At 40.2% G+C, this 13,019-nt stretch overlaps 1 protein-coding gene across 1 annotated transcript in view; it reads left to right on the plus strand.

The window, feature by feature from the left end:
- Positions 1-304: 304 nt before the first annotated feature.
- The window catches only part of diaph2 (diaphanous-related formin 2), a 387,159-nt gene continuing 374,444 nt past the window's right edge, over positions 305-13,019 (plus strand). Inside the window, exons 1-3 of the mRNA XM_072436089.1 lie at positions 305-571; positions 8,776-8,808; positions 10,255-10,431. Coding sequence (XP_072292190.1) covers positions 488-571; positions 8,776-8,808; positions 10,255-10,431 — 294 coding nt within the window. The 5' untranslated portion in view covers positions 305-487. The remainder of the gene's footprint in view (positions 572-8,775; positions 8,809-10,254; positions 10,432-13,019) is intronic.

The raw sequence follows: 13,019 nt of genomic DNA on the forward strand, positions 1-13,019 counted from the left end.
TCCTGTATTTACCTTTTCTGATGGACGTGTTGTTGCCACTCATGTGTGATGTAGTGTAAGTGTGCACGGTACATGTAAAGCGTTTAGGCGTGTTGTGTTTTTGTGTGTGGGCTGCAAAGGGACAGGGCTCTAAAGTTACATGTGTGAGTAAAACATGAGTTTAACTTAACACTCATGACACTATGACGGGGAGGCTAATGTTTCTTTACTCAAACTGTTCTGTTTTCATGAAGAGTCCACACGGTGTGAGTTACTCCAGCCGAGCAGAGGAGTCCCCGGGACGGAAACCACCACACCTCTGCCTCTGCTGCTGCTGCCGCTGCTGCTGCGTTTACCAGGGACACTTTTTAACCCTCTTCCCCGGCATGGATTTGGAAAAGACCTAACTTGGAGATTTAGAGTGCGTTTTGTCCTCGTGCTCGTGGATTTTTAACGACCACAGCGCCACTACGAAAGTTTTCACGAGTGGAAGTAAAACTTTTACTAAATGGATCAAGCCAGCGGAGGGGACGACCCCAACAGACCCTCGAAAAAGAAGTCTGGCGAGGATGAGGGTAAAAACAAAAAGCTGGTACGTAACTGTCGTGTTTGTCAGAGTTTACATACAAGTAGGTGTGCACATCCCACATGCAAGAGGCACGTCACTGTCATCAGGAGTATCCACTGCTGTGTACTCTGTATACATACTATATACATACTATATAAATACTATATACATACTGTATACATACTGTATACACACTGTATACACACTGTATATGACTGCAAGAGCTTCCAAGTAAAGTACAAGTACAAAAAATGCTGTTTACACAATAGATGTCCACGTCTTACAGAGCAATGTCCAAAGTATTATTGATCTGTTGTTATTACTATTTAATGTAGCCTAATACAAAGCAGATCATAGCTGTTAAGGTTGAGCAAAAGAGATCGTTTTTCCCTGAGAGCTTTACTTTTCAAAGCACTTACTGTAAGTGCATGATGTGTTTACCTGCATCTAATGCATGATCATATCAACAGAGCAGTCTCAGCCTCTGGGTAGTTGGACTTCACAGTTGTTGTGTCAGTCTTTCACACAAACGGGTTCACCAATATCACACTGCAATAGCAATATGTCTGTGATGTGTAGAGTGTCAGTGGATAAAAAGAAAGTGTGATTTCATCAGCATTAATCACTCAGAAGATAACGCTTGTATAACGGTTCTGAATAAACTAGTGAAGGACTCTACACTTCATAAACCCTGACGTCATCACATTACTACATGAATGCATCACTTGTAAATGAGATCACCATTGGACCACGGGTTATGGAGCAGGCTGTCCTTGCTATTATTGGCTCTGCACACTATTTTCTAACAACTTGTAAACAGATCTGAATATGAGACCGTGCCACATTAAACTGTCTTATTCAAAAGAATTGTCGGGAAAGCTACACAACCTGGTGGTAAATGACTTACAAAACCTCTGTTATATTCTTCAAATCTGTCTGTGCGGAAAGTTCATTTAGACTTTTGACCCACCTCACCTTCTAACAGCTCAGCCTAGTAATAATAAGAATTCATCATTCAGTGACTAATGCTTGGAGACAGTTATTGTTTACATAGTCCAAAATTGTTTTCCTGCTGTTGCTACCCAACAAGGAAACGAAAACATCTCAGCTACAGACAAAGATATAATTGATGGTTATAATTCAGGAAAAATGCAATCACAGAGCCACTTCAGGGTATCACTCTGAGAAATCCAGACAGCTGCAGCTTTAACGTAACACTGGCTTTTCCTGTACAAAACAAACCCTCACTGCTGACCAACTTTTTGTTCCCCAAACTGCTTTCAGTGCCAGGCATGTCCGCGGTTGCTCAACGCTCCAAGCACATAGGTCTTGGGAAGTACTTGTGGAGTGGCTATTGCACAAATCTTACCAGACCAGTGGGAGAGGAAGTCATTATTCATCCCTGGGTGGAGCCTGAGAGTATGTCCTCTCTGTTTATTCCAACTTTTCAGCTGTCTTAACAAGGCACGCTTGAGCATCAGGTTAAGCTAGAATAGTTAAAAACAACACAAGCTAAAGTATGTCAACTTTGACGGTTTGTAACTCAACAGTTTGCTTTTGGTGTAAATATGGAAACGTTTGACCATTTATGGAGCTATAGGCTTTCATTCCTTGTGGGTGATTCAAACACATGGGCGGGCTGCATACTATATACCATGTGACTCATTAAAGCAGTTATTAGAATGGAAGTGTTGGGAGGCATTATACTGGTATCATAAACCAGTTTGCAGATGGGAAGCCCTGAAAAAGTTTGCTTTAAATTACAAGTCACGTTATACGATTACATCATAGTTTATTTAACACTATTTGGCATTTGGACCCAGGATGTAGATCCTAAACAGAGCCAAGGACAGTGCACAACAGCTCAGTGTTGTGACCTTCAATTGGATTAGTCATTCAGGGCTGCACGGTTTTGTTATTTTGCAAATAGATTTGTGTTTAAAAAGTAGGATTCTATTCAGTGTGCACATTGTGTACAACTTCAAGAGGATTAACATTTGAGAGATGACTTTAATATGACCTGATAAATACCATGAATATCAGAACATGTTTGTGTACATAGTAAGATTATTTTTTATCTTATTGTAAACATAGATTCCATCCATCCATCCATCTTCTGCCGCTTTATCCGGGGCCGGGTCGCGGGGGCAGCAGTCTGAGCAGGGACTCCCAGACTTCCTTCTCCCCAGACACTTCCTCTAACTCCTCCGGGGGGATCCCGAGGCGTTCCCAGGCCAGCCGAGAGACATAGTCTCTCCAGCGTGTCCTGGGTCTTCCCCGGGGCCTCTTCCCGGTGGGACATGCCTGAAACACCTCCCGAGGGAGGCGCCCAGGAGGCATCCGGAACAGATGCCCGAGCCACCTCAGCTGGCTCCTCTCGACGTGGAGGAGCAGCGGCTCTACTCCGAGCTCCCCCCGTGTGGCCGAGCTCCTCACCTTATCTCTAAGGGAGCGTCCAGCCACACGGCGGAGGAAACTCATTTCGACCGCTTGTATCCGCGATCTTGTTCTTTCGGTCACTACCCAAAGCTCATGACCATAGGTGAGGGTAGGAACGTAGACCGACCGGTAAATAGAGAGCTTTGCCTTTCGGCTCAGCTCCCTCTTCACCACAACAGTCCGATGCAGCGACTGCATCACTGCAGCCGCTGCACCGATCCGCCTGTCGATCTCACGCTCCATCCTTCCCTCACTTGTGAACAAGACCCCGAGATACTTGAACTCCTCCACTTGGGGCAAGGACACCCCACCCACCTGGAGAGGGCAAGCCACCTTTTTCCGGTCGAGAACCATGGCCTCGGATTTGGAGGTGTTGATTCTCATCCCAGCCGCTTCACACTCGGCTGCAAACCGTCCCAGTGCAGTTGCAGGTCCGGGTTTGATGGAGCCATCAGGACAACATCGTCTGCAAACAGCAGAGATGAGATCCTGTGGTCCCCAAACCGGACACCCTCCGACCCCTGACTGCGCCTAGAAATTCTGTCCATAAAAACTATGAACAGAACCGGTGACAAAGGGCAGCCCTGGCGGAGTCCAACATGCTCTGGGAACAAGTCTGACTTACTGCCTGCAATGCGAACACAGCTCCTGCTCCGGTCATACAGGGACCGGACAGCCCTGAGCAAAGGGCCCCGGACCCCGTACTCCCGGAGCACCCCCCAAAGGACACCCCGAGGGACACGGTTGAAAGCCTTCTCCAGATCCACAAAGCACATGTGGACTGGTTGGGCAAACTCCCATGAACCCTCGAGCACCCGATGGAGGGTATAGAGCTGGTCCAGTGTTCCACGACCGGGACGAAAACCACTCTGCTCCTCCTGAATCCGAAGTTCGACTATCGGTCGGATTCTCCTCTCCAGTACCTTGGAATAGACCTTACCTGGGAGGCTGAGGAGTGTGATCCCTCTGGAGTTGGAACACACCCTCCGGTCCCCCTTCTTGAACAGAGAATAAACATAGATTGTTTTTCTCTAATGCATGCCCTATCTGATTTTGTATAACATGCTTTTATTATTGTTCATCGTTGTATGTACGTGGAATGAATGGAATGTTAGTTATTTAGACAAACTGCCTGATGTAATCCACTGCATACCAAAGCTAACAATGATGTCATAGCTGCTTGAGGTTTATTTAGCTTTTCTCTCCTCAAATAAGTTATCGTACATTTCATGATTTGGAGGTATAGACTTTCCAATATAAGTTCACAGTAGTTTTATTCTTTGAGGCTGGTTTGGTCAGTATCTCTCTTAATGCTCCGAGAAACAATTGGGGCCGGTCAGTAGCCTGAAGCCAGAGTCGGGAGTAGTCGTAGGGGCCAAGCTGTGCTGTTGACAAAACTATTATCCATCTCAATGATCTGACCAAACATCTGACCTAAACTGCACTCACAAGACCACAAACTCTCAGGATTTCATACAAAAATTATTTACAGAAAAAGTAAAAAACTTACAATACATACCCAATCTAGTCCCAAATCCTATAATCATAGTAGAATTATTAGTTTATTTATAAAAAATATTGGTCAACTAAGACATCAGCAACCAATGAATACACTAAGTGACTTAAAAAACCTACAGCTAAGTAGTAAGTCATGGTCAATTCAGACTTTCAGAAGGCTAGATATTTCTGTACATACATTTGATTAGTTTTGCATTTTGCTGAACTAATAAAGATGGTGCACATATTTATAGCTGATATAGATTAATTATAAAAGCAAATTATATAATAAAGTAGGAATTAGAGGACGTAAGTAATGCATATTCTGTACCACAAATACCTTAATTAGCCTTAATAAATCATGAACAAAGACTTAATTCATAATTGTTGATTATTCATTCTTAGTAACTACTTAATGAAGACGTTAGAGTTAAAAGTTAGGTGTTTTTTAGGGTATTAATTAAGTCGTCCCAAAGCCTCATTCATATAATAAACTACTGTTTCATTATGAATTAAGTCTATGTTCATGCTTTATTAAGGTTAATAAAAGCAGTATATTTACAAACAATTAAAAACTGCATATTCCAGCTTAAAGGCGCAACGGACTGATACAACACACACGTGCGTTTGTTTATTAGCGCAAAGGAGCACATCGCATCTCTTGTCTCCCATAGATTTCTGTCCACTTCTGCGTCAGCTCGAACTGTCTTTCTCCGTCTTCATTTCGCCCCGTACACTGAGGGAACTATATTATGATAGATCCATGCGCTTAGGCACGCGGAAACGTGGGGACGAACCGCACGAGGCTGCAGGTGAGCGATAGGTGCGTTTTATGATTGATACGTGGCAGGACTAATGATTTATCCACGCCACGAGGAAATATGATAAAAAATTTGCTGGAAAAAATCGTTCATTCCACCTTTTAAAGCAACTTTGAAATTGTACTTATTTAAAAAAAGGAATGTTGGACAAAGAATTAAAACTAAAAAAATCACAGCATATTAGGCCACTTATACACTTATGCCACTTATAGAAGCAATCGGGTCACACTTTTGATTGTCTCTCTAATCCCCCCCTTTAATAGTAGTAATTAAACAATAAAGACCAATTGCCACATCTATAGCCATAAACTATTATCAAGTAAATAAAAGTGCTTGGATGTGTGAAACAGGGCAGGAAATGCAGCACATGTGAGAGATTTAATGGCCGTCAGGAAACTGGAGAGAGGAAGTGGTGAAGAATGCTTTAGTCACAGAGCTGAGGGAGACTGAGAGTGTGGCCCTTTGCCTCCTCACACATGTAAATAACATCTCTCATTAGTTACTGCTAATGGGGTTGTTTCATAATTTAAAAACACTAATTACTTTACGGAAAGTGGAACAAAATATAGTAGTGTCAATCTCAAAGTGGAGGTACACAGTAAGATTCAAGTAAAAGAAGTTGCCGTAGGAGTTGTATTCTAAAATGTTATCTAAGCTTTTTGATTTGGTGATGTAAAATGGATAAAGCTGTGTAAGCTGATGTAAACTGTGACTGGGCCAATAGTCATCCTTTCTGGATTATCTGCAGTCATTAATTCTGTCCTGTCTTCTAGGCAAAAAGTGCAACGCTGATACTTGCGTTTAAGCATTGTATTAATTTATAATAAAGTATGGGTAATCATTTTGGGGACACGTTCTATTTTTATTATACTTTTACAATTATCTTTATCTTAAAATATGACATTTTTTTATTCATTGATCATTTTCTTGTAGATTAAGATTGATTTCTGTTTTCAATTTGAAAGCTTTTGTGTGTTAGTTAGAAGTTGTCTTTGAAAACGGTCAGGCAGATAACCTGAGGGCACAGTGAGTTTGCACCGATCACATGGTCAGCCATTCAAACTGTACTGCCTTTGTGTGCTTCCCGTTCCCTGTTTGTGCTCGACCTGCCGTCCCAGTAAACATTCTAACCTCCACACACACAGTTCAGCTTTCATATCATGTACTGAACAGAAACTGACCTTGTGTTTGGCTTGTAATAATGTAGAGAACTTATGAGAGAGTTATGAAGGCCATTATTGCCTCTTAACACCGTGGTAACTAACTGTACTGTTACACTGCTGCCTGAACGGTACAAAGTCAATCAAAACGTGCATCCAAGCATTTGCTCAACATTTAATAACAAATAACAAACAACAGCAAAATGTGTTCTCTCTGTAATGAGAGGTAGACGCAGAGTGTTTCCTGAGTTTAATGTTGAGTCAAACTTTGGGTGGGGTTTGTTCTAAAGGCTTAATGAGTCAGTTAGTGATGTACACTCAATGTGATGACTGTGACGAGATAATCTTGTATGGAGACATGAACAGACGTCTGCTGCATGTCATATCTGATATAGGCTGATGTGACACTAAACTCTCAGAACATCACTAACTTTAACTCCTATGTAAACTGTAAACTTTGCAAACAGAAACAGTGGCTTCCAGTATTCCTTTGTTATTATTAGAACTAATTAAAGAAGCTAATGTCCTTAAATTAGTTTGACAAAGACAGTGTGGCAAGTCACTTGATCCTGATGGTTCTAGTGAGTGAGTCAAAATGACATCATACAGATGGTCTGCTTTAATTGGTCGGAATAATTGACATAATTACTATTTAGAGACTGTGGAAGGTAGACTGTGAAATGAGCATGTTTCTATAAGACTAAAAATAATGTCATGTGCCACCTGCTGGTGTTTAGTCATACACAGATGTCTGCTTAAAGCTCCTAAAGCTTAATGTCATATAATAAATGAACACACAATAATACCGTAATTGTTACCTGAAATAGCTATTTTGTAGAAATGTGCCCAAATGTGCTTGGGAATGGTGTAATATTACTGTTAGTGTTCATTTTTACATGGAGTCATAATCATATTTAATTAAGGAGAGACCCAGAGCTAATTTGATTAGGTTATTTAGAGGAATATGTGCTTACTAATAAACATTTATTATGATGAAAAAGTTTTCTTTAATAAGCAGCAAAAGCCCACAGGACACACAAACTTAATTGTTCGATGTTAAATTGCCTTGTTGCAATGTTGCAAAGATAATGGGCAGGGAAAGGCCCTTAAGTCAAGGCAATTAACCAAACTGGGGTTTGATTGTTGTTAAATTGATTAGAAAAGTACTTCATTTGAAAATTAGCTTTTGTTTCACACAGTTTTAGAAGAAACCAGTGCTTGCTTAATGATACATACTAGTGTGAAATACAAATGAGAGGGTTTCTACTCTGGTCAAATCGTTGCCATTATAATTGATGAAAAAAGAAGAACAAAAAGGGTATAAGAAAAGCCAAAAACGAGTTCCTTTTGGAACATAGTGCGATGAGTGCAACTGTTGTCAGTTGGTGCAGACAAAAGTTGATGGTGTATTTTGAGCTTGTAAGCGTTGCCCAGAGCGACACCTGATGATGAAGCTGCACATTGGGAGGTGCAGAATGATCCAGTCTGTTCTCCTGGTTACAACAGTTTAGAAAGCATCACTGGAGGCAGGTTTTATGGCCAAACCCGGCCCACACCTCACTGCTCATTAGTACTTCACAGCCCAGCACCGCAGCATATGGCACTGTCTCTACTGCCTCCCGTTTCAGGTGTGTTCTCCATGATTGGCCCTAACACAGCCACACGCAGCCAGGAGTCTTTGGCACTTCTCTGATTGTCAAATACAATATTATATCTGCATTCATATTTTCCTCTGTCAAGAATCGACTTTCCCTTACCCCAGCACTGCAGCAAGTCACTTTTAACATATTTGATGGACAAAAAGGTCATATTATCACAATTACAAACTTGGAAAGCTCTGCAGTCATTCACCAGTGTCAGTACACCATTGAAATGTTTGTGGATTTCTGATTTTTACATTCACTAACAAGGTTTGGTGGGTAAAATACTTTGTATATACTCTGTGTACGTTTGTGTACGTCTCCATATTTTGCTTTAAGTGTTGGTCTCTTCACCTTCACCTAAAATGCTTGGGGATAAGTTTTGACACATCCCATACATGTACATTTGTCTAAATTACAATTATGTGAATAAAATGTATATACATAAATGACATTGCAATAAGAGTTACTTTGAATTGGAAATAAATATTCAAAATACCATTAAATGCCTTCCTTTGAGAAAAAAAAATGTATTACTAAATTAATTAGATTTTAGCCTTTTCATCTTGTTCATTGTGCAAAAACAAAGACAATGTGTATGTGTAGATTGGATGTGCTATTGTTGTTTTCTGTTGGACCTCCCTTTTCACCCTGTGCCCTCCCTTTGACAGAACATACACATAAAAACATTGGCTGATGACATGGTAAGGTGCTTGCTTTCATATTGCTGACTTCCCCCCCTTCCTAACTCTACCCCATATTTGTCATTGCATGGGACTCAAACACGCAAATGGATCAAACATACCAAAAAAAGCATCCAACGAGTTCTGAACGAGTTAAACGAGTTCTAAGTTTAACAATGCCCTCAAAATCAAACTGACTTTTTCATCGTGCTATAACTTGCAGATTCAAATTTATGATAGTTATAACACTTGGCCTATAGCGTCCAAGCAGCAGAGAACAACACATAGATCATTTAGTTTGCAATAACAGCAGCACTTAAAAAGAAATGTTGCTACCTGGGGCCTTCTTAATACCCTTTGATAGTTTTTTAGATGAATTGTCAGTATAATAAGAGGAATATTGTGCTTCTTTTTGGCTCTTTGATCGATTTTCATGAGTATTTTTTGGTGTCCAAATGTCATTTCATCACCATACGATAACTTGTATGTCCTTATACATGTGTTCATCCATCCGGCATGTTTCCAGTTCACACGTGTACTAAACATGATTAACATTTCTGGTTGCATGCACCTTTTTCGCTTGGTTATTTTGCCGGTGAATGTACTAAACTAACGTGGACTAACTTAAGCATAGAACTAAATGAGCCGTAAGTGACAGGTTGTCGGTAATGCAGTGTGTTTGTTAGACCTTTCCTAAATAGGTAAGAATGGTTTTGATCAATATCAGAAGTATTTGATACCACATGGTAATTTTAAAGAAATTGCTCTTATATTGGGAAAATTACATTGTATTATTTTATTTAGAGAGATATGTATTAATTGTTTTGTGTTTTGTGTTTATCATTATTTAGAATAACTTTATCCATGTTTTAATCTGATTTTAGACAATGGTAAGTCCCAATTTAGGTCTGATTTTGTTCAACTTTAGATCTGGTGGTACTCGGAAAGTCAGTTATTATCAAAGGTTGAAAGTTTCAGAACCACAGTTGTATATTGTATAAATAAATAAAAACTTTAAAAAAAAAAGTGGTATTGAAATTGATTATTGCGGATCGAGCCTTTTCCTTAGTATTTGTATCAAGTTTGGAATTTTACTATCATAAAGTGGTGGCAGAATTCCTGATAGTAGCTACATTTAAATATATTGCCCACCCCTAGTATTATTGCATACACTACAACATATATTTACTACAATTTTATCTACAAAGACAGAAGTGTATGGCTAATTAAAACTCAATGTGACCTCAGATTACTTGTAACATTTTGCCATAATAGTAGAAGGTTAATCATTATGTGAAAGGTTATAGAATACACCTATATAGAGAAGTTTTTCATTTCTCTAAGCATTTTAACTAGCACACACGTTTTTCCATATGCTGAATCTGAATTGAAGTTCGCTTTGGCCTCTTCATGATAACATTCACTCGACCCAGACCTTTTGTTCACCTCTGCTGTGTTGTGTTTCAGCGTGATCGCATTACGAGTTTCAGAAAACAGGGGATGAAGAAGGAGAAGCCTCTCATCCAGCACCCCACAGACCCCCTCCCCACTCAGGCCGAGCTGCCTCTGCCACAGCCACTCTTCGACGACCGCTCCATGAACCTCTCAGAGAAAGAAATCATTGACCTCTTTGAGAAGATGATGGTGAGCCTGTCTTTTTTCTTATGGACTGAAAAAGCCTCTTCTGTAAGAAAAGAGAAGATAAGCGTTCCTAAATGTGTCACACTATGATTAACAGAACTTACGTATTACTTTACTTTATCAAAAAGGTCAGTGCTCTTGAATCTTCTTCTTCTTTGGTGTTTTATGACGGTGTTACAGTACCGCTACCTACTGTAGTTACGTCTTCTGTAGTTGTACATCTTCAAAGCACGTGCTCCACGCCACACTGTCAAAAAATGAATTAAATAGAATAAAATGGATAAAGAGAAAGAGAGAGAGAAGGAAGAGAGAAAAAAGAGAGAGCGTGCTCTTGAATCAAAATGTAGAACAGAACTGTTCCAACAGGTTGTAATCACATTCTAGAATTTGATGAAGTCATTATGTCAGATGTCATTATGTCAGATGTCATTATCTGAGATGTTATTATCTGAGATGTTATTATCTGAGATGATATTATCTCAGATGTCATTATCTCAGTGTCTTTATGGGAAATGTACTGTTTTTGAAAGAAATCAACACACTTTGAACCTTATCATTATTTGTTTTGGATTGGCTCCACAAACCTGCAATATTAATCTCATCTCAATAATGACACCATTTTTAAGACATTGAACTTTGTGTCAGAAATTACAGAGAAATTAACCAAAAACAAGGTCAACAAATTTTCAATCTGACCAGCTCCATCTCAGTTATAAACTATTGACCTTATTCGGCCACGCCCACTTTACCCTCTTTTCCCACGTGATTGGCACTGTCGTTATAATCGCACGTCCGGTCCAGCGGAAACTCCACTGGTTTAAATGTAGAACAAGGCAGCTAAATATGCTATAAAGCAGATTGATTTGTGTGAAATCTCCAATGTTCATGTGACTAACAAGTCAACAGTGCACAGATTCCCAGGGCGGCCCGAAAACGGCTATTTAGTCCATGTTGAACTTATATTCTCTGGAGGTCGGCAGCTCCTATTTTAACTAATACAACAGGAAGAGGGATTACAGTCGTTGGCTTGAATAAGGTGAAATGGGATTCTATTTTTGATTAGGGTAGGGATAGATCTTTGGATAGAGCCAAAAAAGTATGAAAAAATATGCAGTTTTTTGCAAGTGGATATTTATGTCCTTATAGGGTCCTATGTGTAAGGTTTTTTTTTTGTTATCTGATCCTACTCAAAATCTAAAAATGCCACAAACTTCAAATGTTAGTCAAACTTCCTAGTACACATAAAAAGTACCCATTTATACTTTGGCAACCACATTTTTTGTGCTAATTTTTGGAGCAGATGGACTCAAACAGCGCCAGCCCAGAGTCTCAAGAGTTTGTGAAACATATGAAAAATATCAAAAGAAATCATCTAACTGGCCAGGTTAATGCAAGCCAGCAGTTGTAATGAGCATAAATTGTTGGCAGAAATACAATACAACACAGAGTGTTTTCTGAAGCTCAAAGGGAAAGAACATTATTCATGAAACAAGCATGAATGAAGCTAAATACAACACACTCCAGGTATATTTTTTGATGAGGGACACGGTTAAAATGTCTTCTTTAAGACTTTTTAGCTCTCTTAACAGGTCAAAGGTCAACTCTAAATTCTTTCTACGATCAGAGCCCCATTCACACTTGTGATCCCTCTCCTCTGAAATGTATTTTTTGCCTTATGCATTGAAATCTAACAAAATGCCTTCATACGGCTCATCTCTTTGAAGTGAGGCGGTTGAATTACTGTGGCTCCATTGCATAGAGTGTGTGTGAACTGTTGTGGATAATCTTTGAGTATACGAGTGTGCTGTGGTGTCTGCCATGCCTTTGCTCTCACACAATAGTCTTTATTGGCAGGGCCAGACCAATGCGGCCGATGGCCCTGGTTCTCATCAGGCCAGCGCCTCGTCTTTTCTTGCCTGGGTGCTCATCCCTGTCACTCGCCTCACCTCTCTATTACGATGTTTGTGCTCAGAGCAGCGTGACATTAAAACCCAGGCCTCAATTTGCTCAGTGACAGATGACACAGAATCCATGTTTGCCACTCTGACACTTGACAGGCCTTGGCACTCGAATGTTTTGGCGGTATATAATTAGGCTAATAAGACAAGAGTGAAAAAGGTAAGTATTTTCATAGCGAACACTGCTCTTGTAAACTTTTTGGGATTGATGTAGCGCTCTCACAAATGACAGCAGTGAGAACTTTGTGTTTGATGGTTGCAGCTTCTCACCACTCTCTTTCTGTTAGTTGGCTCGTTTGCTGTCATACGCTGCTTTTCTCCCACCTTTAAAGTTATTGATTGTTGTGATGAAGGCCGAGCTATGTCTTCAAATGTCTTGCTGGTTTCAAATGAAGGGACAACCCGACTCATATTAGTTGGACCACCAGCTGTGCATTAATGACTAGTAGAACATGTTTTTTTCTCCAGAAAGTGGTTTACTGATCGCGATGTGTAGCTCTAAATAACACTGAACCATGATGGAAGGGTCATCAAAGAGATATGGAAATATACCAGCGGACACTCTGTCAGTGGGGAGCAAAGTAAATGAGCTCTCTTGGATTTTGTAAAGCCAGCCATTGAGGAGTGCAATCT

Source organism: Eucyclogobius newberryi, unplaced genomic scaffold (assembly GCF_026437365.1).
Source record: "Eucyclogobius newberryi isolate DKJ021-1_F unplaced genomic scaffold, fEucNew1.0.hap1 SCAF_11, whole genome shotgun sequence".
Lineage (NCBI taxonomy): Eukaryota > Metazoa > Chordata > Actinopteri > Gobiiformes > Gobiidae > Eucyclogobius > Eucyclogobius newberryi.